The sequence below is a fragment of the Cutaneotrichosporon oleaginosum genome, assembly GCF_008065305.1.
Source record: "Cutaneotrichosporon oleaginosum strain ATCC 20508 chromosome Unknown ATCC20508_contig05, whole genome shotgun sequence".
NCBI lineage: Eukaryota > Fungi > Basidiomycota > Tremellomycetes > Trichosporonales > Trichosporonaceae > Cutaneotrichosporon > Cutaneotrichosporon oleaginosum.
The window spans coordinates 528,255-553,738 of NW_027072174.1; the positions used below are offsets into that span (position 1 = coordinate 528,255).

The following is a 25,484-nucleotide window of genomic DNA, read 5'->3' on the forward strand; positions in this document are numbered from 1 at the left end:
TGACATATCGAAGAAACGGAGACAAAAACTGCATACTAAACATTATTGTCACTGGTAGAGTTGCTGCGACCATCAGGCAGAGCGACGTACGGGTGAAATTCATCCCTTTTCACGCAGCCACAGAGCTTCTCGGGATGGAACAGGTGGCCGCGACGCCTGCGGACATAAATGCTGTAGCAGAAGTTGGACCCGAATACCATCATGAGCGAGATCATAGTCGGGTATTTGAATTGCTCGGGCCGGAAGAAGACAATGGTGGACGCGTAGGACAGGAGCTCGAATGCGTTTTGAAACGCCGACTCCATGGACGAGAATACGCCGCGGGACTCAGCTTCGACATCCTATGATCAGCAATGACATAGCGATGCCTCACGTCCTGCACAATGACTTGAATGCAGAGATCCAACGACCACAGGCCCATGCGGCTGAGAATTGTTCCGCAAACCAGTGCGCTCGCGGACACAAGAGGTCTGTCGGCGAAGGCGGTAAACACTGCCACGCCGGTGGTCAGCATGGATAGCTGCCACCAGCTGGACCAGATGCCTGCTCGCGTAACTCCGATGGCCGTCATAAGCCGAGGGGCAACCCATGTTGAGGCCACCTCGAGAACCACGCTGACAGTGCGTGCGATGCCGACATTTGTGGATGTGTAAGAGTTGGCCAGAAGGTACGTGACCATCTGTCCGCCAAAGGTAAGGACGTTGAGGTAGAGCAGAGCGCATGCGAAGGAGGGCAAAAACGCCTGGTGAGTGCAGTACAGCCGGGCGTCGGACGCGAAGGCAGCGACGGCGTCGTGGACGTGGCCCAACAGGCCTTGCGGCGTTGGCGTAGATGTGGTTGAACGCGCTGTTGACACGTTCTTCGGCTGCTGGAGGCGCGGATCTTCATGGTAGACTCGAGCAATCGCAAAGTACTCGAGTGCGACCGACAGAAGGTTCATGGTCAAGTTGACCAGAATGGCAAGCTCAGTTGAGACGCCGTCGAGGATGGCAATCACCATGGGTCCGATCAGCTTGCACAGCAGGTCTATCCGACGCATCTGAGAGTTGATGGCCTTGAGTCCCTCCGGGTCCGATTGGCCAACGACAACAACCTGGGCGCCTCAGCATGGGCCCTCAGTCCAATCACCCACCCAATCCTTCTCCACAGCGACGGTATTTATAATGGCGCACACCTTCTCAACGCATGCCAGGGCTCCGACGAGGACGAGAAGCACGACCGAAAGAAGCTTGCTCTCCTTCATATCCCCGTGGATGAGGATGTAGAAGGCCACGCAGGAGACCGCGACAGATACTCGCTGACCGACTGTCCGTCAGCCATGCCCTGCGAGGACTCACCTATGGCTGTCCGAACTACGTGCAATCGATCGTTGCGGTCAATGTATGTCCCGATCGCCGAGGCCGAAACGATGGCCGACAGACCGCGCACAAACGCATAAATCGACATGGTGAGTAGCGTACCCGGGAATGCCTTGGCCAGGTAGAGAACTGCGCCAAACTCGAACACGCGCATGTTCCATGTTGACAGCAGGTGGGAAAGATACAAGCGGTAGCGTGTTGTGTTGGTGACTGCAGCTGAAGTTCGGTCGGCATCCCCGCTGTCTGGCGGAGCGTCCGTGGAGGCGCGACGCGCGTCCATGAGGGGCAGCTCGACATCCTGGCTGTGATGGAGGAGAGAGGCGGACATGACAGGCTGTCGTGCTCTTCGCGTTGCGGAGCGAGCGTGTGCTTAAAACGAGCGGAATTGAGGAGCGACGACGCCTGATGGAACGGAGCTGTCGTCACGTGACTTTGCATCGGCGAGTCAAGTTGCCCGCAGCGCCATTCTCATCCCCCAACAGTTGGTGAAGACGACACGGTGCAATTCGTTTTCAATACCGCTGTAACGATGTCACTGATATAGCTGATCCCTTATTATAGAAGCTGCCGAGCACAGTGAAGAGGTGATACAGGTGACGAGGGAACTCGATCGGGATGATTGCAGGTCGGTCTTTGGAGATTGGGGGACCGGCTACTTGACAGCCTATCGAAATCGTAGTTCATTGTTCCATCTCGTCACGTTGCCCACATCAGCTTGTCAGCTTGTTTCGCTCGCTGCCCGATCATCAACGTGTACGGTTAACCGACCCAGCAATTCATGGACGACGGCCATCCGACGTCATGTGACATGCATCCACATTCCCTTCGGCGCGGGCAACACCGAAGCACACGCGGTTGCGGTGTCTTCGTCACCGTGCAAGCGAGGTGGGCAACCGGCCCGGTCTCGCAGCGGTTCAAGGAGCAGTATAAGCTGGGAGTGTTGCCATGGGTAGCTCCTCACCTCACCCCTGGTCCCAGAATCACCCCGCACCCCAGCCCGTATTCACAATGAGCCCGCCCGCCGACCTCGCCAACATCCCCAAGAAGCACAAGGCTGCTGTCTACGACAAGCCGGGAACGCTCAGCATCAAGGTCACGGAGATTGACACGCCGGAGCCCGCGCAGGGTGAGGTGCTTGTGCGCCTGACCCACTCGGGTGTCTGTCACTCGGACTATGGAGTCATGATGAACGCTTGGAAGGCGCTCCCCGCCCCTACCCCAGAGGGTCAAGTTGGCGGCCACGAAGGTGAGTCAGCAAGTGGAGCGATGGCACGATGGCCTAGGGCATAAAATATAATTAGATCATGCTGCTTGCAGCCCCGTCCACCCATCTCACTCCGTACCGTTCAGGTTAACATTTCCAGGTGTAGGCTATGTCGCCAAGCTCGGCCCAGGCCTTGAGAACTCCCCCGTCAAGGTCGGCGACCGCGTCGGCATCAAGTGGATGTCGGCTGTGTGCAATACGTGCACGGCATGCCTGAGCGGCCGTGACGCATCGTGCTCATCAGGCAAGATCAGTGGCTACTTCACTCCGGGTACTTTCCAGCAGTACGCGACCGCTCCTGCCTCATACGTCACTCCGATTCCCGAGGGGCTCGACTCGGCGGCCGCCGCGCCCCAGCTCTGTGCCGGCGTGACGGTATACGCGGCTCTGCAGAAGGCCGACGTCAAGGCCGGCCAGTTCGTCGTCATCATGGGTGCTGGCGGTGGCTTGGGGCACCTTGCGTGTGCCCTCGCATCTAAGGGTCTCGGGGCGCGCGTGATCGGCATCGACCACGGTAGCAAGAAGGCCGTGGCGGAGGAGAATGGTGTCGAGTTCTTCATCGACTTTACGCAGACTAAGGATGTGACGGCCGAGGTCATGAAGATCACCGGCATTGGCGCGCACGCCGTCCTCGTCCTTACCGCATCCAATGCGGCTTACGCCCAGTCTCTCACATTCCTCCGCTTCGCCGGCACCGCCGTCTGTGTCGGCGTCCCAGAGGGTGAAATGGTACCTGTGGGCTCGGCTGCACCTGCGCTCTTCATCTTCAAGGAGCTCCGGTTGGTCGGCTCGGCTGTGGGCGGTCGTCTGCAAGCCATCGAGACACTTGACTTTGCCGCGCGCGGCGTCATCAAGACGCACTACAAGACGGCAAAGCTTGAAGACCTGGCACAGGTCTTCCGAGACATGGAGGAGGGCAAGATCCAGGGACGCGTTGTCCTTGAGATTGACTAGCGAGTGGGCGAGTTAGATAGGCATCGAGTTCAGAAGTACGATAACATGTTTGGCATGGACAGAGTGAACAATCAGCGCCGCGTCTGATTTTCGTTTGAGATTAGTCGCCGGTGTCTAACGGCACATAGTGGGCTGAGGAAGACTGTCGCGGCGTTGTGTAGCAGCGATGGTCCACTTGGATGGCTCGGACTCCGAAGGCAGAGTTACTGCAGAAAGTATGCATCGAGTGCCGTTGGTGGCGCCACCAGCCGCAGCCGTCTTCCCTACACTCTCGCGCCTCCCCTATTTTTCACCTACGTCTGTTCTGCAAAATGCAGCACAGTCCGAGCAACTCTGTTTATGGATGCATACAATTCAGCAAGGGAGTCCTACGGGGTCAACAAAATCGACCGCACAGGAAGCCGATTCGCCCTGCGACATGCAATGCCTCGGAAAAAAAAAGAAATGAAGTGTCGGAGGAACAGCTACATCATCCACTCTCTCCGTTGAGCGTCCCAGTACACCTGGTTGACCTACACACCTGTGTGAGTAGTCCCTCGCCCCGCTTTGGCGTGGCTGGCTTTCAGTATTGTGGTCGAGTCGGCCATCAAGTCATTACCGCCATCCCAACATGGCCAAATTCATTTACTGCATCACCAATTACCTGAACCGCACCATTTGCGCTTCGCTGTACCGCTGGCACTCATGTAGGACCACCTCGGTGTCCCTCGCATCGAGACACAGCGACGAGTCTTTAGCCCTAATAGTGTGCGCGTAATAGGGGTTGGGCGCGACCCCGCCGCCGCCAAAGCCGTCGTAGCGCTCAAAGGGCTCGGCTTCGAGGAGGGAGAGCGTGACGGGAATCCCTACGCCGACGATCCTGACTGTGGCGCGCAGATCACCGAACTTCAGCTCGCCGCTGTCGTCGTTGAACGTCGCCTTCGGCGCCGTCTTGCATGGCTGCCGAACTAGTGTGCCGTTTGCGGGTGCAAGGCAGCCACCGAGCATCGAGCGCAGCTTGCCAGACACCTGTGGCGAGGTGGGCGCAGGTATGTCTTGCCGCCTACTGAGGCCGTGTGCCTGCGGTCAGTGCTAGTCGGCGGGGTATGTACCGCCGAGACTGTGGCGAGAATGGCAAGAAGAGCAGTGACGGCGACCATGCTGAAGGGAAGCACGAAACTCTTGATTGTTCGATGTCGTAGGCCTTTATAACCTGTGCCGTGGCGAGGTCTCCTTACCACCTCTCCTCGCTTGCCAGTGAGAACGACGAGCTGAGCTGCACATCATGGAGGTGGAAAGCCCACCTATATTGCAAGTACGCCGCCCGTTACCAAGACGATACCCACACGCCGCGTGAGCGCTTATGATTGCTATGATATAGCGGCTGCGCCGTTCTCCTCGGAATGCAGGACGCTCACACTGCACCACCTATAATGTAATGTGCGGAGCACCACCTATAATGTAATGTGCGGAGGCACGGATGCTGTGTTCCGCGCCATGTCTCATCGTTTTCGTGAGTTTACATTGGTTGTCAAGGACTACTATGGCGGTGTCCCTAGGCGCGGCAGTCGCGCTTCGAGCAGATCGGGCCCGCCACAATGACCGACCACCTAGTGAGTTCCGGGAGTTGTCTGCATCGCTGGCCCGGAGATTATTTCAGCTGATATCCCTGCCGGCAGCCTCGGAGCTGTCTTAGTCGGATTCGGCATGCCCAGCGCCCCAGTTGAGGCTGAGGTCGCGCACACTCGTGAATCGCCAGTACTGTGTACCACGGCTCTTGAGTCTGCTCCTGAAGCCAGAATCGCCACCACCACCGTCGAGGATGTGGAGCGTTCGAGTACTGACAAGGTTACACTTTAACCTTGACTTGCCGGTTCCCGGGCTGACATCATTCCGCTTTGTTTGGCTCCCACTCGGTCTCCATGGCCCCTCAACTCAACGTCCTTACCTCATATCCCTCAGCGTTCCATCAATGTCATGGCATGGGTATACAACATAGTCCATATCTATCTCTAAGCCAAGCGGAAGTCCTGGTTGACGTCGCGCTCCTCGCAGCGCGAGACACGCACGCGCGCGGGCCCCGGTAGCACAGGCTCGCCAACAGTAAGGCAGTGTCCATCGGCGGTCTTGAAGCGAATGTAGTTTCCGTTCTCGACCGAGATGCTTGTAAACGTCTGGTGCATGCTGTCGCTTGCCGGCCGCACCTTGACCCACGGGACGGTGTGCGAGCCCTGCGCAACCTCGGCGACGCCGCTGCTGAACACAAGCTTGTTGTCCTTGTGTGTCACCGCCGCTGACTGGTCTGAGCAGCTCTTCAGGATCACAGTCGCGTCCGTGCCCGGACCCGGGGCAATGCAGAGGTTGCCGACTCGTGTGTTGGACACGCGGGCTTGGATGCGGGTAGGCGCATTGCGGCGCGGCTCGAGGGGCGCCTAGGGTTAGGTGAGTTCGTGGGGGCGGGGCGGGGTGGGGATCTTACAGCATAGGCCGCGGTCGAGGCGAGAACGGCGATGAGGGTGGTGAAGGCGACCATGCTGGTTTGAGGACCGTGTAAAAAGCGTGTGGAGAAGCAAAGTGTAGCTGAGTTGGAGGGTTTGCTGTCACCATCAAACATGGCCTCTTTAAATAGCGATCTCTGGCATTGTCATCGATGTCGCTGTTCCCACGTTCAGCCCGACGCGTCTCTACAGCCACGGGCGCTCAACTCTGCTGATGCCAGCAACGCGAGCCGAGAGTATGCACTGCAGCGGCGTTCATGGAAATGGTATTCGCCTCCCGCACCAGCGCAAGATAGGCCGTTGCCAGGACGACGCGTCCAGCACAGATATGACATGAGGTGCCTTGCCCGCCTGCTATGCATCCCGCCTCAGTGCCTGATCATGTCATGTGTAATGCATGTAATGTTGCGGGCGCGCTGCGCCACGATTCGCCGTTCTTGTCAGCCTGTGGGATGGGACTCGGGCGCTCGGCTGCACAGTGGATGATTCTCAGCCACTGCCCTTGACGTGAACGCATCATCGAGATATCTGCGCAACGCAACGCCAGTCAGCCAAAACGCCCACGCCGGCCGCAGGAACGCTGCTTGCCTCTCGATACCGCAGTCAGCTGACCAGCGGGATCTGCGGAGCGTTGCTCGACGATATGCGCCTTGATTTCGGGGTGGTTGTCGGTGCGCAAGGCCACACCGCCCCCGATCCTGGAATTGATCGACGCATAATGTCGGGCCGTATCTGCAGCAGTTTTGGGCCGGATCGCACGCGCCATGACGGCAGCGCAGGTACACATGTGGCAAGCGGGAGTATCGCGTCACCTTGGCAGCGCCATGCGATGCCAGCCTCCATAATTTTCTGGATAGTCAGTCACTCGCAGAGACAGTGCCTCCAGTTAGCGGTCTGAAGTGTGGCGAGGGTGGCAGACGCAGGAATGTCGCACACCTCGGATTCTTGACTTCCGCCTATCTCCCATCTTGGTTGAAGCGGGGTCCCCGATGCGAGCGGTGCTGCTGCGGCTTAGTAGTAACCATCGTATTTAGGATCGAGCCTACCAGCGAGTTACCAATCCGTGCAGCGACAGGATCAGAGCAGCTAGACGTGAGAGGCGACTCCTGTGTCAGAGACCCCGGTATCCTGACCCGAGACTGCGCGTGTTCGAGGCACTTCCGAGCACATTCCCATGTCGGAGAGTGAGGTGGTGCAGGATGTCTGGATGCCCACTCTCACTCGGGACCGGCACGCCTAGAATTAAATCATTCCCAGTCAAGTTGCACAACATCGCAAGAGAATACACGGCTAAGACCTCATTGTCCCACACCTTGGTCCGTCACCACCCCGCCCCTCTCCAACGCTACGAGATCCACTTGAAGGACTGGTTGTCGTTCCACGGCGCACACTCCCGCAGCTGGACTTCTGCGCCCACCACCGCCCTCCCCTCCCTTACGTCGAGGCAGTATCGGTGGTTTCCCGTGCGGATCTGCTGCCACACGCCGCGCGGCACGCCTCCGCCGCTGCGACCGTGGAAGTCGGCACGCACCCAGCGCTGGAAGCCGCTGCCGCCGTGTGTCGCGATATCACGGATCTGCACAGCTTCGCCGTTGCCATACCGCCCTAGCGTCAGTGATTAGCGGGGCAAATGCGTACGGGCTGGCACCTCGGCGACGCGTTGCGCCTGCAGGAAGATGAGGAGGTCGCGGTCGTCGTCAAACTCGACTTCGGTGGAGGCGTGCGTGCATGATTTTAGGAGGAGGCGGGCGCCGTCACGCGTCCCGCTCACGCCGAGGCAGAGGTTGGTGCCGATGCGCGCCTTGAGGCGGCCGCGGTGGGATGTGGAGGGCGCGTCAAAAATCGGCGCCTGGGTTAGCGAAGACGCAGGGAGACGTACGGCCATGACGACCGAGAGCAAGACGAGGCCGAGGGCGACCATGGATGAGAGTGCAAGGGCGGTGAAGGCAACCATGGTGGGGTGCTGCATCTTCAGAGCCTGCTCATATAGCGATAGCGGCCGCGCTTGCGGGGACGCATACGCAGCAGCTGATGCCAACGCTTGTTCATGAGCCTTGAGGCCTAGAGGGGCATGTGAGACCGCATTCCGGCATCTCGGGAGGATTTAGCAGCGGAAACATGGCCGCGCTTGGGGCCCAGCGGGCCGCGGCCCGTTTGGAGGCGCGGGATGGCTTGTTTTGGGTCGGGTTGCTAATGTGAGACAAACGTTGGGTGCGGAGCCCTTATCTCCTGGTGTTACGGGAGGTCATTGAGCCAATGGCGCGATTCTTATCCGGCCAGCGGTGTGCTTGCCGTGCGTCGCACTTCAAGCGCCCGAGTTAATGTCGACGCGCGCACGTTTTCCCGTTTGTCATGTGGCATTATTGTATGTCATTCGCTTGTTCATATCATTCTCTTGTATAAATAACGTGTCTCTAATATTCGCGCACACATCAGCAAGAGCTCGAGCCTGAGGGACTTGACGGCGCGGTTGCTGAAAGATCGCGATCCAGAAGAGAAAATCTTTTAGTTTACCTTTTGTACCCGGTGACCCGAATTTCTCTCAGCGGAGAGCTCCCGCACTCCGTGATCGACACCGAACAAGCACACCCCCAGATGAGGCATGAAAGACGACGTTTCCTCCTCCTCCCGTGCTCCTCTCCACAATCAGAATGCTCTAGCAATGGGCGACACCACGTCCCTCATCGGCGTCGCCATCGCCTGTGCGGGCAACATACTCATCTCTCTGGCCCTCACTATCCAAAAGCTCGCACACAGCCGCCAGGAGCGCGATGCCATCTCCTCCTTCGTCACCTCAACCCACCCCGTAGGCGTCGGGCGCGAGCGGCGGTCGAGCGGCACGCCCGCGCGCTCTCTTTCCCCGACCGGCGAGGCGGATTGGGCGACACGCGCCGCGCTCCGCGATAGCCCGGTCGCGGTGCAGGTCGAGCTCTCTGACAATGTCCAAGATGGCACCCGCAGTCCCACCGTGATTGAGGGCGCATACCTCCGCTCTAAGCTGTGGTGGCTCGGCCTCGCGCTCATGTCCGTGGGCGAGGGTGGCAACTTTGTTTCGTATGGCTTTGCGCCTGCCTCCGTCGTCGCGCCGCTTGGCACGGTTGCACTGATCGCCAACTGTGTGTTTGCACCACTCGTCCTCGGCGAGCGCTTTACGAAGCGCAATGTCCTCGGCGTCGCACTCGCTATCCTGGGCGCCGTCACAATAGTATGGTCTGGCCGCGGCTCCAACCCACGTGTGAGTTAGGGGTGGGCACGCGCGATCTCCTCGCGACGGAGTGACATTCCGCGCGCATGCGCCCGGGCGGGTCCGCGGTTCACGGGTGACGCGAGGAGGTATGCTGATTCTAGCTCTCGCCGCGGGAGCTCATCGCTGCGATTATTGCCCCGCCTATGATCGCACTTATGGCCATCACCGCTGTGCTTATCGGCGTCGGGGTATGGCTCTCGAGTCAGCCATGTGGCGCAAACCACGTCGTCGTGGACGTCGGGACTTGTGCCCTCTTTGGCGGATACACGGTTATGGCAACCAAGGCGCTTTCGTCGCTTATCTCAACATCTCCGATCAAGGCGCTCAGAGAGCCTGTGGCGTGGGGCGCTATCCTCATCCTCCTCGTCACGAGCGTACTGCAAATCAAATTCCTCAACCGCGCGCTCATGCGCTTCGAGTCGAAAGTACGAGACAGCACCGAGTGACTCAAGCTGACACACAGGAAGTAATCCCCACGCAATTCGTCTTCTTCTCCATGTCTGCGATCATCATGAGTGCCGTGCTCTACCAGGAGTTCCGGGACATGACGCTGTCCACGGTCGTCAACTTCGCCTTCGGGGTGAGTTTTGAGCTTCCACACCCAGCCATCTAACAACAGATAGCCACGACATTCTTGGGCGTCTACTTCCTCACCACCCCCGCCGATGCCTTGCCCGAAGAGCTTCTGCCTGGGCCCCGCGCGCCCCTCTCCCCCGTGGCCGAAGAGACGCCGCTACTGCGCCGCACCGTGTCGCCGCGCCGCGCATCCCTTCCCCTCACCGGCACCGGGCGGCTGATCAAGCGCGGCTCGCAGAGCAATATCGCGCTTGGCGTGACGCAGGCCGGGCTGCTTCTGCTCGCGAGCACGCCTCCGGTATCCCCCGCCACGCCGGTGGGGCGGCACCGCGCGTCCTCCCGGTCGTCAGTCACGAGCGATGGCGCGAACGGGCATGGCAATTGGCAGGCGTTTGAGAACGTCCTGCCGAGTGTGTCAGGTGGTAGGAGGTAGTGTTTGGGCGTTTGTATGACGACTTGAATGGTTCATATGATATATGATAGAAGGATCTGTGTGATATTAACCAGACGAGGTGCACGGACAGCAGTGGGGCCCATCGGCGGTGACACGTGCAGGTCTCCGGTCCGGCGTGCCGAGGACGAGGTTGACCGAGTGAACACGGGCGGCTGAAGTCAAGTAGCTGTGAGCTGGCAATTGGCAGCCTGTTGAATGTAGAATCTAGATGGCGCTCCCACCGCGGAGGCCAACTGGGCATCACATGGCTGGTAGGGCATCGGCGGCCTCCGAGCCTCCGAGGTGACCGACCCCACCCCCAGTTCACCCCACATGCCTCTTGTCATACATGCACATGTTGCCCTCGTGCTTTCTCCACTTCCCGGACCATGTCATGCCTGCGAGCTGCGAGGCTGCAGTCAGGTGAGTCGCGTTCAATTGGAGCTCCAGATGAGCGCAACAACCTTACCGGCCCAGCTGCCACTCACCTGAGTGACGCACCTCGGAGCCGCTCCGAGGGCCCGATATCGGCCCGGGCGCCGACCACTCCCGCCTCGCCCAGCACCACTGCCAAGTATAAAGCGCTCCATCGCACCATGTCTCTCCAGCATACGCCCAGCATGACCGTCAGCAACTCGACGTACCGAAGTGAGTGAACCGAGTGGGAGGAGAGGACGGGTGGACGTTGGGCGGGAGCTGGCTGTCCGCTGTGCCGAGGAGGACCAAAGTCGGGAGCCGTGTGTGGCGCCGCGCGGCCCACTACAGCGCGCCGAGCTCGAGTTAGCGCTACGCTGGGGGTTGTGCAGCTCGCTTTACTCCTCCTTCACCTCCCTCTCCTGCCACCCCCACTCCCTCTCCCCTACCTGCCCCGCTCACACCAGCTTCCTCCGCCGACTGGTGGCGCCAGGCGCTCGTCTACCAGATCTACCCCCGCTCGTTCATGGATGCGAATGGCGACGGAATCGGCGACCTCGTGGGCATCACCTCCAAGATCCCCTATCTGAAAGATTTGGGCGTGGACGCCATCTGGCTCTCGCCCTTCTACCCCTCAGCGCTCAAGGACGGTGGCTATGACGTAGCCGACTACCGCAATGTCGACCCAAAGATCGGGACGCTCGCCGACTTCGACGCGATGACGGCAGCCTGCAAGGCCGCGGACATCAAGGTCATCGTGGACATTGTGCCCAACCACTCGTCGGACGACCACGAGTGGTTCCAGGCAGCTCTCAAAGCCGCGCCCGGCTCGCCCGAGCGCAACCGCTACATCTTCCGCGATGGGCTCGGGCCGAACAAGGACCAGCCGCCCGCCGACTGGGAGTGCATGTTCGGGGGGCCGGCGTGGGAGCCCGTCGGCGACGGCCAGTACTACCTGCACCTTTTTGATGCGTCTCAGCCAGACCTGAACTGGGAGAATCCCGAGGTGCGCGCCGACTTCATCAAGACGCTGCGGTTCTGGGCGGACCGCGGGGTGAGCGGGTTCCGCATCGACGTCGCGCACGGGTGCGCCAAGAAGGTTGACGAGATCCTCACCTCCAACTCACTGCACTCGCAGGAGGAGGTGCACAAGCTCTCGCTCCAGATGCTCGAGGGCACGCTCGACGACGACGCCCACCCCTACCTGGACCGGAACGAGGTGTTTGACATCTACCGTGAATGGCGCAAAGTGTTCAACGAGTACGACCCGCCTCTGACGGCGGTGGCCGAGGCGTGGGTCTCGAGCAAGCGCAAGCCGCTGTACGCAGCGGCCGATGGGCTGGGTCAGGCGTTCTCCTTTGACATGCTCATGGCGCCATTCGAGCCGGCGGCTTTCAAGAAGATCATCGTCGACTCGCTCGACGACGCGGCGAAGAGCGGCTCGTCTACGACATGGGTGTTCTCGAACCACGACGTGATCCGGCACGCGACACGCCACGCCCTCCCCGACGATGGGGGCTACCACGAAACGGCGCGCAAGTACCTCCTGAACCGGGGGCGTGCGCCCGTCGCCGACCTCGAGCTCGGATTGCGCCGCGCGCGCGCAGCCACCATGATGATCCTCGCCCTCCCCGGATCAGCGTACATCTACCAGGGCGAGGAGCTGGGTCTCTTTGAAGTCGCGGACTTGCCCGACGAGGAGCGGCAGGACCCCACGTTCTTCCGCAAGCCGGGCGTCGACGTCGGCCGCGACGGCTGCCGCGTCGCCATGCCGTGGAGCGCCGAGGGGGAGAACATGGGCTTTGGGCCCGGTAAGCGCCCCCACCTCCCCCAGCCGGAGGGGTATCGCGCCCTCGCAGTCGACGTGGAAGATAAAGACCCACACTCCACCCTCAACCTCTACCGCCGCGCACTGGGGCTGCGGCACCAGCTCCAGTGCGCTGAGGAACTCGAGTGGCTCAGCGACGACCGCGACACCGTTCACTTCAAGCGTCCGAACGGGTGGGAGGTCCTCGTTAACTTTGGCAAGGAGGCGCGCGCCATCCCGTCCGACCGCAAGGTCGCGCTCGCATCCGGCGACCTTGTCGACGGATGTGTGCCTACCGACACCGCCGTGTGGCTCCTCCCTGCTTCCGCGTAGGGATAAGAGAATAGAGGGCCCTAGCTTGTGTAATGTATCCTGCCGAGAGGCAATCCGCAACAGTCAGTATCTCATCATGCATGTGTACGAGAGGTGCGAAGGCGAGGGTGTGGCATTATGATGGCTGTAGTAGGGCGAGAGATACAGACAACTACGACACGGCCTTTTTCTTAGATTGCCGTTTACGCGCCTTCTTCGGGGTGTCCTCGCCGACGGCGGGCGTCGTATGAGTTGCGGGGGTATTGGAGCGCGAGGATCGAGTAGATCTGCGAGGCATCTCGGGCTCGGGCGTGTGAGCCTTGGGCGTCTGCGCCTTAACCGCGGGAATCTCAGGCTTAGGCTTCTCCGAGAGCGTCGCAGTCGTGACGGCAGGAACGCTGGCCTGCGCCTTCTCCGACGGCATTGCGGCCTGAATCACAGGCACCTCGGCCTTGGTCTTCTCCGACAGCGCAGCGGCCTTGGAGGGCAAGCTGGCAGCCTTGGCCTGGATGCGGTGCTCGGTGGCCTTAACCGCGGGGCGGAAGTAGACAGCGAGGGTGCGCAAGGCGAAGAGGCCAGTGAAGATGAGAACGGCGACAGCGCGCGCGACGCTGCCGTTGATCTCAAGATCGTCTGGGAGGGCATCCGCGATCAGAGGGCGGACCTTCTGCAGCGCAGGGTAGCGCCCGTCGAGGGCAGAGTAGGCCACGCCCGCAATCATGGCGGCCCACACGTCGAGGGTGTCCCACACCCCGCCGCCAAGGACGGAGGGTCTTCCGATCGCCCACGACTCTCTAGCGAGGCCGAGCATCTGCGCAATCCAACCGCCGCCACACGTCGCGATAGCACCGAGCACGGCGGGTGCAAGCCATGATCCCGCCGTCTGGGGCGAGGCCTCGGTCAGCGCGGGCATAGAGGCGACCGAGACGCCGCGCGTCAGCCCATCGACTAGGGAAAGGGCGAGACCAAGGGGCAACGCGGGCGCCGAGCCGAGCAGGCTCGCGACCTTGGTCGGGATGGTGCAGAGATACACGGCGGTGTAGACAACCCAGGGGACGGGCGAAACGAGCCACGCCGGCGGGGTGCCGAGGAGCAATGAGACGAGCGTGCCGCCGCCCCCTGGAGTTAGTGACTAGACTCAACGCATCCATCCATCACGGGCAGTGGTGGTCAGATCAAGCGCTACATTTGAAAGCAGGCATCTGCTGAGCATCCACCACTCCACAGCCACTCACACGCAATGACGAGAAACCCAAACAGGTCGGCAGACACGCTCACGGGCTTTCGCCCCCGCGTCATAGCCGCCCACGCGATACCGACGCGTACAGCGTGCAAGACGCTGAAGCGCACGAAAGGGAAGTACACGTCGTGCACGGTCTGGCTCGTGAGGTTTTGAAGAAGGCCAGCGACAGCGAGGCTCGCGCTCGCAAACGGCAGGGCGGTCCACGGGACGAGGAAACGTGTCTGTTCAGCGACGCGGAGGATGGCACGCGACACGAGGTCGTCTTTGCCGTCAATGTCGGGCATGGTGGGCGCGCGGGGATGGGTAGGTGCGAATGCGAAGCCCGAAAGAAAGAACAGAGGGCGCGCAAAGATGGATGGGCAGTATGAGGATGTGGATGGTTGAGAAAGTGAGACTGATAGTTGAAGAGGATGTTGATGGATCTCAACACATCGTGGTGACACCCGTGACGTCGTTGAGCCCGAAATCTCAATCTCGCCGATTTCTGATTCACCGTCTCCATTTCGCGATCTCTGCATCGCCCATTCTCCACCATGGTCGGCACACCCCTCCGCACCTCATTGCGACTAGCACCCCGCGCGGTCCGCCCCGCGCTGTCCTCGCGCGCGCTGCACGCCACCACCCCCACCCGCTCCGGCCTCACGAACATCTTCGAGGCAGGCGACAACCCGCCCCTAAGTGTGTCCAAGCTCGACGCGCGCGGCTTCCACCTCTCGGACGGCCTCCTCGTTCCCGGCGGCCTGGTGTTCGCCGATGGCCGCGCCTTTCTCTGGGATGTCGACCCGCCAGGGGACAGCAAGGGCGGCGTGGCCGCGGCTTGGGCCGGGTGGAGCAAGGAGCGGTTCGAGGTGTTCGAGCGCGTCGTCCCGCGGCCCGGTACGTTTTCCGTGGGGCAAAGATGAGCTGGGGACTGACGGCAGAAATACTCATCTTTGGCACTGGCGCACGCGTCCTTCCCCCGCCGCGCGAGGTGCGCGACTATATCTCCAGCCTTGGCATTCAGCTGGACGTCATGGACTCGGTGGGTATAGCCGCGGCGACGCTGACGCCAGCGCAATGCGGCGAGCACGTACAACCTTTTGTTCGAGGAGGGACGGACGATCAGCGCAGCGCTGTGTCCCCTTCAGCCTGTGAACTCGCGTACGGGCGAGCACAAGTAGGCGGCGGACGGAGATGCAGCATTACTCATGGTTGACCGTGGTGCAACTGTGCGACTGACGGTGTGACTGACAGTCCTTTCCATGAAGATGCAAGAAATGATAATACAGAGTCTAATCGATGCAGTATCGCTTCACCAACCTCGCCCCCCACTCGCCCTACGCATGCCATCCCTTACGCTCGCGCGGGACAAAGCCCCAAATCACCAGCGACGCGCCCATGAACGCAATCATGAGCGGCTGAAGAATCCACACGCCGCGCGCATTCGCAATACTCCCCGTGATGAACGGCATGATCGCGCTCCCGACCTGGCCCATGCTCGCGACCATGCCGATTGCGCCCTGGTGCAGGTCGCCGGGCAAGATCCCCACAGTCACCATCATGACTATGGGATACATGGGCCCGAGGAAGATGCCGACGAAGGCGTACGCGACGGCGTTGCCGACGAGCGACGTCGTCGTCCACACGACCACTTCGAGCGCAATCGCCCCGGCCGTGTACACCCACACCGAGTTGGAGCGGCCCATCCACCCCGTAACGGGGATGAGGATTACGCGGCCGAGCGTCAAGCCGGCGAAGAAGCCCGACGAGACGTACCCGCTCGAGTCGTTGCCGTTGCGCTCGGCAATCAGGAAGGAGGTCGCCCATCCGCCGATTGTTACTTCGACGCCGACGTACAGGAGGATGTAGAAGCACAGGCCCCACACACTGGGTTTGCGCAGGATGCGTTTGAGCTTGGCGCTGCTGTCTTCGTATCGCAGTTCGGGGGACTCGGATGAGTGGGCGGTGTTGGCGTCGGCGGCGGCATCGGCAGCGGTAGCGGCATCGGACTCGGGGTTAGGTCGGGCGGAGTGAGTCCGCTGGAGCTCGAGCTGGAGCCCTCCGTCGACGGGCTCGGTCTCGTGCGCCGATGGCACAGGCACCTCGGCACGCTTGCCTACCACCTGGTCCTCGGTGCGGAGGCGGAAGACGAGGAGGAGCGCAGCGGTCGTGGCGAGCGCGAGACCCAGCGAGACGGCGTAATAGAGATACACGCGGTCCTGTACGCGTTTGACGAACTGTGTGCTGACGAGCGGCGACGCCGTCGCCCCCACGCCATACATGGCGTGCATGAGGAACATGAGGGTGTTGGCGTTCCGCATGCGCGACACAATACTGTTAACTTGTGCGTCCTGCAATCCGAGCCCCCAGCCAATGAAGACGAAGCCGGCGACGAAGAGGGGGTACGGCGCGCCCCAACAAATCAGCGCATACCCGAGCGCTTGGAGGGCGGCGCCGAAGGGCGCGACGATGCCGAAGCCGAAGCGGTCCGAGAGCCAGACGTTGCTGAGCCCCGCGGCCATGAAGCCCGCGCTGTTGAACAGCCAGATGATGGAGATGACGAGGTAGTCGACGTTGTAGTGCCGTTGGAGGGAGGGCAGGAGGGGGCCTTGCGAGCCGTCGTTCCACCCCGCGAGGAACATGACGAGGAAGAGCGTCGCGACCATCGCGCGCTCGAGCGCGCGGCTGGGGAGCGGGAGCGGGCGCGCCAGCCGCGCGAAGTAGTAGTGGTCGTGTACGCCGCGCTTGCGCAGCCGCGCGGTGCCGGGACCGGCGGCGAGCGGGTCGGTGCCTTCCAGAGGGACGGCGGCGCACAAGCTGTTCAGGCGCTCGAGGGCGGGGGATTTGAGGCTGCGCCGGGAGATGGTGGGCTCGAGCGAGAGGCTGTCGCGCTTCTCGCTGAGCGAGGGCGGTCGCGCGGACGCGCTTGATGCTGGTCGGACGGGCATGTCGGAGCGTGGTCGGTCTGGCATGTTGTAGGCGTAGGAGGGGGAGGGCGCCGCTCTTAGATATTTCCAAAGCGGCCGTCGCAAGCCCGAGTCACTGCGTAGATTCAGTCAGCAAGTCAAGACCCCTTTCAACAGTGGAGTTGGCGTTGTTCATGTTGCGAGAGGGGAGATGTCCGATGTCACGGCGTCTCGGTGACCTCGGCGTCGGTCCGATGAAGATTAGCAGGTTTTAGCAGGTTTACGCGGCTCATGCGCCTGCTAATCTTCGCTGGTTGCCTCAATCACCATCTCCACAGAACATGGCGATATTGGCAGAGCGAAGAACGTTGACAACGTGTACACCGTCACTCTGCCCGGATCAGGTTGAGACGCTTAACGGCTATGGACTGACCCGCAAGATTTCGAGGTGGTCGCTGTGACCGAAGCCATCAAGACTTGGCTGCAAGCGTGATTCCTACGGTTGAACCACTGCATGGAGTGGTTTCGGGTCGCTTGTAGCGCTGCAGCTACAAAGGCGGGTGGTCGCCGCAGATTGTGCCGTCCACCGCCCTCCGTCCCCTCCCCTCCCCCACCACTCCCCCTCCACTGCTGCGGCAAATGTGCATTCTCTATGCTTTTCTCTATGCGCCTTCGGACCCTCTGCAAAGCTCGCCTCGCTAAAGCAGCCCGAAAGGATACCCGCCGTTCTTGAGCTTGAACAGCCGGATAAGGAGGGAGAAGAGGACGATGAGCAGCGCGAGCCAGAGATACGTCCCGACGCGCTGCTTGGCGGGCGAGCTCTGCGCGGGGATGAACACGGAAAGCACGACGACGGTGAGAGCGAGTACGCCGTCTGGGGTTAGCACTTCCTCCCAATTCCTGGACTCGGACTGTCTCGATCTCTCTCGAAATACTCCCAGAAACGGAGACTCACACAGTGCACCAACGACCTGCGACTCGAGGCCGAGCTGGTTCTGGTATCCGCCCGCGACCCAGGACACGCGCCCGCCGGGACCGGCCTGGACGTAGGGCGCGTTCTTGATCTTGTTCCACATGTATCCGCTCGTGAAGAGGATGCAGAGTAGGGTGGTAGCGACGCCCCAAACGATGCGGCTGGTGAGGACGGGGAGGAGGACTGCGCGTGCCGTGTAGCCCGCATACAGCGCCATGGCGAGGAGAAGGGGCGCGAGAATGAAGGGGACGGGGGACTTGGGCATGTACATGTCGAACGGCTCGGGGGTCGTGGACTTGACCCAGGCGTGGAGGGGGGGAACTCCGAGGCCACTGCTGTCAGAGGGCGTAGAGTACAGCAAAGACTGAGGAGGGGACACTCACGCGCGGTTCAGGTCAAAGTTGACAGCACCCGTCTTGGCCGCCTTCCGCTCGCCCGCCGCGGGAGGGTAGTAGAACACGGTCGGCGCACTAGTCAGCCCGAGGCGCTGGAACACCTCCTGGCCATTCGCGAAGTCGAGCTCAGCGAATACGTGCTGGTCGCGCACGCTGGCAGGCTTGCGGCGCCAGCTGCGCGCGACGGCCCGGTAGACAGGATCAAAGTCGTGGCATGGCGCACACTTGTATCCTGCGGGCAGGGCAGTGAGGACGATGGTTGCGCCCCATTCGCGATCGGGGGATGTGAGCTCGTCAAATGTCTCGGCGGTGAGAGAGACGACACCGTCGCGCGCGGAGGCGGAGGCAGCGGCCCAGTCTGTCGCGAGAGACAGGGGGAGAAGGAGGAGAGAAAGGAGTGTGCGGCGCATGGTTGCGCTTGGGACAGATGGTGATGAAAGCGGAGATGGCGGAGGAGAGACAGCGGAGATGGCGGACGAGTGGTGACGCACCCGGATTACACGTTAACGCGACGCGGAAGCAAATCGGCCACCCCTCCAGCGACGTCAACGATGTCTCAACCACCCCTCACATGCAAAAGCAATCGATACATGAGACACGCATGAATACAAGGGATCGTGTCCCCGCCTGCTCTGCTCTTTTCTTTCAGATCTACGGCTAGTCTGTACTTCTGCACTACTTTGCCACCTACGCCCTCGCCGCCAGCGCGCCGCTCCTCGCGACCTTCTTGACGCCGCCCTTGTCGTGTATCTTCATGTGGCGCTGCAGCTGGTCCGTGCGCGCGAACCGCTTCCCGCACCCGGCGTAAACACACGCAAACGGCTTCTCGCCCGTATGCGTGCGCCGATGTTTGCTGAGATTGCTGGCCTCCTTAAATCCCCGGCCGCACAGATCGCACCGGAACGGCTCGACGCCCGTGTGCGTCCGCTCGTGCACGTTGAGCCCGGATTTCTGAGTGAACGCCTGCCCGCACCCGGGGTACGGGCACTTGTAGGGCTTTTCGTCGCGGTGCCGCCGCATGTGCGTTTCGAGGGGCGCCTTCTCGGCGAAGCCTTGGCCACACACGTCGCACACGAAGGGCCGGTCTTGCGTGTGCATCCGCAGGTGCCGGATGAGCTTTTGGCGGGTCGCGAAGACGCGGCCGGCGCCGTCGCCGCACCCGGCCCAGCGGCAACGGTATTCGCGCGCGCCGCGCCCTACGTGCGCCGCTTCGAGATGCGACATGAGGTCGGCGGAGGTGGCGAAGGGTTCGTGCAGCGCACACTCGTGCCACAGGCACGAGTGTGTCGTGTTCGTCGGCGAAAGCGACGGAGACGGCGTCGGCAACGTCCGCTGCAGCGGCAAAGAATGGTGGTGGTGCGGGCCCAGTACGTTATGGCTGTGCGCGAGCACGTGCGCGTGCGCATCGTGCGGTACGCCGGGCGCACACTCGTGGTGAGGGTGCGGGTGGGCGTGAGGGTGCGCTGCGTTGTGCAGATGCGTGAGTACGAGGTGGGTGTGGCCCTTGTCAACAGAGCGCGGGTCAGGCAAGCCTAGGTGGTCCTTCATAAGGTGCTTGAACAGTGTCTGCGGCGACATCTCGCCGTGCATTTGCGTTGTCATCCCGGATGCCGCGGAGTGGGTCGCGAGTGACTGCGCCGGGGTCTGGATGTTACTCTGCGGTGTAGTCCCAGCGGTACCAGTATTAGAGGCGGCCGCATCGCCGGCCGCAAAGTCGAAGCAGTCAGCCCACATGCACGCAACGTTGAAGTTGTCAGACCCTTGTGTCGAGACAGTGGTCGTGGGAACCGGTGCGGGCGATGCCGACTGAGACAAGGAACCTGGTAAGGCGCTCATCATCTCCATGAAGGCATTAGTGCCGAGCGACAACTCGCGCGCCGGGGTTGGAGCAGCACTTGACGCTGAAGCTTCGCTAACCAGATGGTCGGCAGCGATGTGGGCTGCTAGTTTCGCAAAGTCGGCAAAGGAGGCGTTACAGTTTTGCCAGCGGCACACATGTTGCAACTGTGGTTGAGGCACATGCGTTTGCGCCTGCGCGAACACCTGTGCAATATAGTCCATATAATTCGGATCTTGCGGCTGGCGAAGCAAGAGTGCGAGCGGATCGACATCGACCTGTGGGAGAGTGCACGCGGCGTCGTTGCAGCGTTGTATCTGGAATTAGCTTGTCTGTTCCGTTGGACAGCTCACCATCTCCTCGACGGTGCAGTCTGGCGGACACCATTCCTGCCCGCAATCTTGCGTGCAGGGCGCACACTCCTCGGTGCACTCCTGCTCGCAGTCCTCGTCGCACGGCTTTTCACAGTCCGAGTTACACGAGTCGCGGCGCTGCATGTCGGCGCACCCATCATTGCAGGGGGCGATTCTGTCGCGCGCCGTCGCCGAGTCGGGCGTGGGCAGGAAGCCGGAGCAAAAGTCCTCAAAGGACAGCGGCTGGGTCGAAGACGAGCCGTGATCCAAGTCACAGCAGTAAAGAGAGTGCGCGTGGTGCATTTTGCGGCGGAGGTGAAAGGGATGAGGCTGATGTTGAGCGGAGACAAGAAGAACTGAGAGTGTCGGGATATTGTCGGACGGAGATGGGCGATGAGAAGAGAAGCAGAGTCGGCGATAGGACGAGAGGGGAGCGGACGATGCGGCGATGCAAGCGATGCGTATGAGAGAGCTCGGTGCAGAGCTTCTAGCGCCGAAAAGCGAGCATGAGGGAGGTGAGACAAGGACCAACGTTTGAATAGCACTAGGACGGGGGGGTGGGGGCAATGGGTGGACGCCGTGAGTGGAGGTGAGGAGAGGTTTACGGCGTGAACCATAAAGGTACAAGGCAGAAACGAGGTTGCTGCACGTGGTCGTTGGGAACTAATGACGTGCGTTGGCAATCACAGAGGGGTCTCCCCCAAAAACAAAGAGTACCCGCACAGTCATCGCGGTCACAGCAAAGAACTCACCGAGTTCGGGAGCTTTTGCCCTCTGGTGGCCCGGTCGGGAGCAGTTGCCTCTGAGTACACAATACTTTGGTTCCGGGGTGTCAAGTCCAGGCTGGGTAACAATTAACATTACCATGGCAAAATTAAGCGTGAGCGTTCGAACCTCAGCAAAGCACACATGCTTTTGACTCTCGGCCAACCGGACGGAACACTTAACCTTGGCTGATCGCTGATCTGCAGATCGACCATCGTGGCGCTTGATCGCGCTCAGAGAATAACAGAAGGTTTCTTATCTCATGATCTCATCATCAACCCACTCCCGGGCTCCCAGTCCGCGCTGCATCCGTCACGAACGCGCGCAGAGTGCTTCTCGGCGACTTTTACCGCCCACCAGAACCGTGCACTACTCTCGGCTATCCCCGCCAGTCAACGTCACGCTCTTTTGCCCCACAGCGGATGATGCCGTCAGCTGATCAGCGGGTGGCGACTGCCGTGATATGATATGGAGGAGACGTAGGTAGCTTTGCTCGGTCGATGTCGCCTATCTATAGGGAGAGCACGAGCGTGAATGCGAGCTCGCCGTTGCAGTGCAAGTTGTCCCCAGAAACCCGCCTGCATGCACACCTGCTCACCCCCTCTCCAAGGGCGCGTTCGGAGTTCTGCGCCCGGCGAGGCGTCCAACTGCAAGCTGGGCTTGACTTGGTGGCAAGGGAGGAATGCCAAGGCCGCCTCAGCGCTGGTGGCAAAAGCGCTCCTGGCTTCGTCGGCCGAAAGATTACCTGGACGACGCGTGGGGGCGTAGGAACGGAGCGGATTCCTCTGCTATCCTTCGGTGGCGGCAGCGCTCAGGCCTGAGGTGCATGCATCACGGGGTGGCGGCTGGCGGGCAGCGGCCATGCATTGCTTGGCTCATGGCCCATGGCCTATGGCCCTGGAGATGGCGATATCGCAGCCCAAGACTCAGGCTCGGCTGCCTCCGCCATTTTGGGCACCATTGTCTGTCGTGCTCAATTGACAGACGACTACACAATTTCTCATCCCCCATTCTCCCATCTCCCACTTCACCATGTCCACAGCCACGGCGCCGCACGCCTCCGCGAACGGGCTCAAGAGCCGCGCCAACGGCGCTAGCAACGGCGCTGCCTCGCCCGCCGAGGGCGTCGAGACCCCGGGCTTTGCGCCCAACGCGCCCCCCTCCGTCCTCCCCTCGTCCCGCGTCACCCTCCAGTCGCTGCTGTACGAAAGCGGGGCGGGCGACGGCGTCTCGGGCTCGGTCGACGACTGGCCTCTGCCCGACGACCTGGACTTTGAGCGCCCCGTCTCCGAGCTCCTGCGGAAGGGCACGCAGCGCGCACACACAAATGCCGAGAACTCGGACGGCGCAACTGCCCTCACGGCCGGCAAGCTGGAGATGCGCGAATACGTCCGCTGGCTCGGCCTCCTGTGGCGCGTGTACGAGTGAGTCGCCCCCCTATACGGTATCTGACCCCAGCGCGCTCGAGAGCGGCCTCGACGCACACGCGACGAATCCCGTCCTCGCGCCAACATACAACCCCAAGCTGCTCGCGCGCGCGCCCACGCTCGCGGCGGACATCCGCTTCCTGCTCCAGCGCATGGGGCACGACGATGCGCCCCCGCGCCCCGACATCGTGCCCACGCCGCCCTTCCCGCTGCCCGCGTTCCTCGCCGAGGTCTTCACTACCACCGCCGCCCCGCTCAAAGTCTACCTCGACCGCCTCCGCGAGATCTCCGCAACGCCCGCCCAGGCGCCCCGCCTCCTGGCCCACGCGTACGTCCGTTACCTTGGCGACTTGAGCGGCGGGCAGATCATCGGCGCGCGCCTCCGCAAGGCGTATAACCTCGACACGCTCGATGGCCGCCGCTTCTACTTCTTCGACTTGGATGGGGACGCGTCTGCTGCCGAGACGGGCGACGAGACCGTTGGCGACCGCAAGAAGAAGCTTTTCGCAGTCAAGGGGTGGTACCGCGATGGCATGGACGGAGGCGTTGGGGACGCCAAGGCGCTGAAGGGTGAGTGCCGCCGAGCGAAGCGGTGGGGCGGTTGACGAGTGGTGTGGCCAGGCGGTGGGCGGTGGAGCGGGAGTCGAGGCGGCACTTTGTCTCGCATCCTCATCGTGTGATGGCTGAGTGTGCACTCGCGAATGCAGATTCCTGAGTGTACACTCGACACGCGATCCGTGACTCTGCGCACCGCACCAACCCAGGCAGTCCCCCGGGCACCGCTAACCCCAGCCTCGCTGGTCAAGGAAGCGAACCTGGCCTTCATCCTGAACACGCACCTCTTCTCGCTCATCACGCCGCCCCCGAAGCCCGAGCCGCGGTACTACGACAAGCTGGCCGCGCGCGCGGCCGCGGAGGCGCCCAAGCCCAAATCCCTCGCCGAGCACCTCATCACGCTCGCGTACGTCATCGCGTCCGTGCTGCTGGGCATGGCGCTCTTCCACGTCGCGTGGCCCACCGCGCGCCCGCACGTCCTCCGCGTCTCCGCGCCCCTGTGGGAGCAGTACGGCGCGCCGTGGTTCCACGGCACATTCGCGCCGTGGTGGAACGACAGCGTCGTCCCGTGGTGGGACCACCACGCCGCGCCGCTCTTCGCGCGCCAGCTCGCCAACTCGCGCCGCGCGCTTCTCTAACGTCCGGGCTATAGACATGAGGGATAGATGCACAGCTACATATACAACTAGAGGGTGTTCTCGATCCTCGCGCGCGACACCTTGCCCCCGCCTCCGTCGGGCCGCCGCCGCTTCGTCAGATGCCCGAGATCGCGCGTGCGCGAACATGATTCCCCGCGCAAGAGCTCGTCAATGAACCCCTGTAGACGGCGGATCTCGTCCTCGAGCGCGGCCAGCGCCCGCCGATCCCACGCGAGGTCGTCCTCTGTCCACGCTTTTAGCCGCTCCTCGTCCCGCACCTCCATCTCCGCAATAGCCGCGCGCAGCTCGGCGCGCCGCGCTTCCAATCGCCGTAGACGCGCTGACAGGTGCTGGTGCTGTGCGCGTGCTGCATTCGTCGTTGAACTCGCTGCGGAGCCATGTGGTGATGGTGCATGTCTGGGTGATGTGGGGGATCTGGGCGGGGGCGCCGGTAGCGCCGGTACGGGCTGCGGGCGCGTGGCCTTCTCCGGCCGATACGGCGTGTAAGTGAACACCTGGGGTTGCGGCGGGGCTCTGTGCGATGCGTCCGGCGAAGGGGCGTGCTGGTCGGAGCGCGGGGAGGAGGGCGGGGAGGGTGTGGGCGTGGACGTGGACGTGGACTTGGAGGGGGAGGCATTGGGTTGCGGACTGGGCGGAGGGAGCGGAGGAAGGGAAGGGAGAGGAGGGACCTTGAACTTGAGAGTGATGCGGACCTCTTCCGGGACGAGGTCGTCGGCGTCGAAGCTTTCGCGGAGAGGGGAGGGGCGGCCGGGTGCGTGCGTGTGTCGCCGCCGGATGTCGGGGCGCAGGAGGGTCATGGCATTGGTGGTGATGACGGTGGGTGGCGGGGCAAGTTCGAGAGGGATGGGGAGTGGTGGCGAGGCCGAGGAAAGGATGAGGAGAAAAGGAGTAGGAATGAGGCACGAGTGAGAAGGCAGAGGAGAGGAAGAGAAGTGGTCAGTTGATTAGTGGATCGTTAGAGCCAGCGGGGCGGCGCGGCGACGGACGTCAACCGGGCGTGGGGCTGAGGAGAGGGGACGCGAGCATGGCCCGAGTGCAATCGGCAGGGAGCGGCGCACCGTGCGCGAGGGTCAGTCGAGTGGGCAGGGGACGGTGATGCGGGGGCGGGCAGACGGGCAGACGGCGGCCGGCGCGGTGCGCGGTGCATTGCGCGGTGCGTAGCGGTGCGATGCATTGTGCTGCGTTGGAACGAGAACTCGTGAGGGCGTCGACGCCACGGGGCGCGAGCGGCGGAGCGGCGCGTGCGAGTGACGCGTGCGGGCCGGCGGTGCGTTTCACGGAGGTGCGAAGATACGTGATGACCATGATAAGTCCTCTTCGTTATTGAGCATGTTGGCGGAGCATGCGGAGATGTCTCGGCGTCGATGCTCGGCGGCGCGGCGCGGCGGTCATAGTTGGGTTGGCGTAATGTAGGCCTGCGGGACGTGCATCGCCTAGTTTCCATTTTGCGGGCCTATCCCCCGGGCACTGCACTGTGTCAATATCGACTTCTTGTCCTTGGCCGCGCTCGCGCGCTCGCCTCTTCTCCAATTCACTCCTCTCGCCATCTC

General features: G+C 62.1%; 14 protein-coding genes across 14 annotated transcripts; 5 read left to right on the forward strand and 9 right to left on the reverse strand.

The window, feature by feature from the left end:
• Positions 1–35: 35 nt before the first annotated feature.
• COLE_05736 (uncharacterized protein) lies at positions 36–1,686 on the reverse strand (the record flags this gene model as incomplete). The annotated part of the gene is made up of 4 exons (XM_018422630.2): positions 36–341; positions 374–1,093; positions 1,133–1,305; positions 1,338–1,686. 4 exons carry the CDS (start codon positions 1,684–1,686, stop codon positions 36–38), a joined length of 1,548 nt encoding a protein of 515 aa, XP_018280346.1.
• Positions 1,687–2,366: 680 nt separating this feature from the next.
• Positions 2,367–3,576, forward strand: COLE_05737 (uncharacterized protein; the record flags this gene model as incomplete). The annotated part of the gene is made up of 2 exons (XM_018425260.1): positions 2,367–2,604; positions 2,723–3,576. 2 exons carry the CDS (start codon positions 2,367–2,369, stop codon positions 3,574–3,576), a joined length of 1,092 nt encoding a protein of 363 aa, XP_018280345.1.
• Positions 3,577–4,215: 639 nt separating this feature from the next.
• COLE_05738 (uncharacterized protein) lies at positions 4,216–4,715 on the reverse strand (the record flags this gene model as incomplete). Its single annotated transcript, XM_018425259.1, has 2 exons — positions 4,216–4,635; positions 4,668–4,715. The coding sequence occupies 2 exons, from the start codon at positions 4,713–4,715 to the stop codon at positions 4,216–4,218; spliced, it is 468 nt and encodes a 155-aa protein (XP_018280344.1).
• Positions 4,716–5,567: 852 nt separating this feature from the next.
• On the reverse strand, positions 5,568–6,088 carry COLE_05739 (uncharacterized protein; the record flags this gene model as incomplete). Its single annotated transcript, XM_018425962.2, has 2 exons — positions 5,568–5,987; positions 6,035–6,088. 2 exons carry the CDS (start codon positions 6,086–6,088, stop codon positions 5,568–5,570), a joined length of 474 nt encoding a protein of 157 aa, XP_018280343.1.
• A 1,310-nt stretch (positions 6,089–7,398) lies between these two features.
• COLE_05740 (uncharacterized protein) lies at positions 7,399–8,022 on the reverse strand (the record flags this gene model as incomplete). Its single annotated transcript, XM_018426524.2, has 3 exons — positions 7,399–7,658; positions 7,692–7,902; positions 7,933–8,022. 3 exons carry the CDS (start codon positions 8,020–8,022, stop codon positions 7,399–7,401), a joined length of 561 nt encoding a protein of 186 aa, XP_018280342.1.
• A 693-nt stretch (positions 8,023–8,715) lies between these two features.
• Positions 8,716–10,309, forward strand: COLE_05741 (uncharacterized protein; the record flags this gene model as incomplete). The annotated part of the gene is made up of 4 exons (XM_018422629.2): positions 8,716–9,288; positions 9,402–9,725; positions 9,764–9,880; positions 9,920–10,309. The coding sequence occupies 4 exons, from the start codon at positions 8,716–8,718 to the stop codon at positions 10,307–10,309; spliced, it is 1,404 nt and encodes a 467-aa protein (XP_018280341.1).
• Positions 10,310–10,929: 620 nt separating this feature from the next.
• On the forward strand, positions 10,930–12,863 carry COLE_05742 (uncharacterized protein; the record flags this gene model as incomplete). Its single annotated transcript, XM_018422628.2, has 2 exons — positions 10,930–10,957; positions 11,191–12,863. 2 exons carry the CDS (start codon positions 10,930–10,932, stop codon positions 12,861–12,863), a joined length of 1,701 nt encoding a protein of 566 aa, XP_018280340.1.
• A 151-nt stretch (positions 12,864–13,014) lies between these two features.
• On the reverse strand, positions 13,015–14,369 carry COLE_05743 (uncharacterized protein; the record flags this gene model as incomplete). Its single annotated transcript, XM_018422627.2, has 2 exons — positions 13,015–13,961; positions 14,078–14,369. The coding sequence occupies 2 exons, from the start codon at positions 14,367–14,369 to the stop codon at positions 13,015–13,017; spliced, it is 1,239 nt and encodes a 412-aa protein (XP_018280339.1).
• Positions 14,370–14,618: 249 nt separating this feature from the next.
• Positions 14,619–15,245, forward strand: COLE_05744 (uncharacterized protein; the record flags this gene model as incomplete). The annotated part of the gene is made up of 3 exons (XM_018422626.2): positions 14,619–14,961; positions 15,006–15,106; positions 15,138–15,245. The coding sequence occupies 3 exons, from the start codon at positions 14,619–14,621 to the stop codon at positions 15,243–15,245; spliced, it is 552 nt and encodes a 183-aa protein (XP_018280338.1).
• Positions 15,246–15,401: 156 nt separating this feature from the next.
• Positions 15,402–17,036, reverse strand: COLE_05745 (uncharacterized protein; the record flags this gene model as incomplete). The annotated part of the gene is made up of 1 exon (XM_018422625.2): positions 15,402–17,036. One exon carries the CDS (start codon positions 17,034–17,036, stop codon positions 15,402–15,404), a length of 1,635 nt encoding a protein of 544 aa, XP_018280337.1.
• Positions 17,037–17,668: 632 nt separating this feature from the next.
• COLE_05746 (uncharacterized protein) lies at positions 17,669–18,748 on the reverse strand (the record flags this gene model as incomplete). Its single annotated transcript, XM_018426523.2, has 3 exons — positions 17,669–17,844; positions 17,926–18,275; positions 18,327–18,748. The coding sequence occupies 3 exons, from the start codon at positions 18,746–18,748 to the stop codon at positions 17,669–17,671; spliced, it is 948 nt and encodes a 315-aa protein (XP_018280336.1).
• Positions 18,749–19,025: 277 nt separating this feature from the next.
• Positions 19,026–20,831, reverse strand: COLE_05747 (uncharacterized protein; the record flags this gene model as incomplete). Its single annotated transcript, XM_018422624.2, has 2 exons — positions 19,026–20,492; positions 20,529–20,831. The coding sequence occupies 2 exons, from the start codon at positions 20,829–20,831 to the stop codon at positions 19,026–19,028; spliced, it is 1,770 nt and encodes a 589-aa protein (XP_018280335.1).
• A 1,494-nt stretch (positions 20,832–22,325) lies between these two features.
• On the forward strand, positions 22,326–23,913 carry COLE_05748 (uncharacterized protein; the record flags this gene model as incomplete). The annotated part of the gene is made up of 3 exons (XM_018422623.2): positions 22,326–22,717; positions 22,752–23,290; positions 23,513–23,913. 3 exons carry the CDS (start codon positions 22,326–22,328, stop codon positions 23,911–23,913), a joined length of 1,332 nt encoding a protein of 443 aa, XP_018280334.1.
• A 47-nt stretch (positions 23,914–23,960) lies between these two features.
• On the reverse strand, positions 23,961–24,731 carry COLE_05749 (uncharacterized protein; the record flags this gene model as incomplete). The annotated part of the gene is made up of 1 exon (XM_018425258.1): positions 23,961–24,731. One exon carries the CDS (start codon positions 24,729–24,731, stop codon positions 23,961–23,963), a length of 771 nt encoding a protein of 256 aa, XP_018280333.1.
• Between the last annotated feature and the right edge of the window lie 753 nt (positions 24,732–25,484).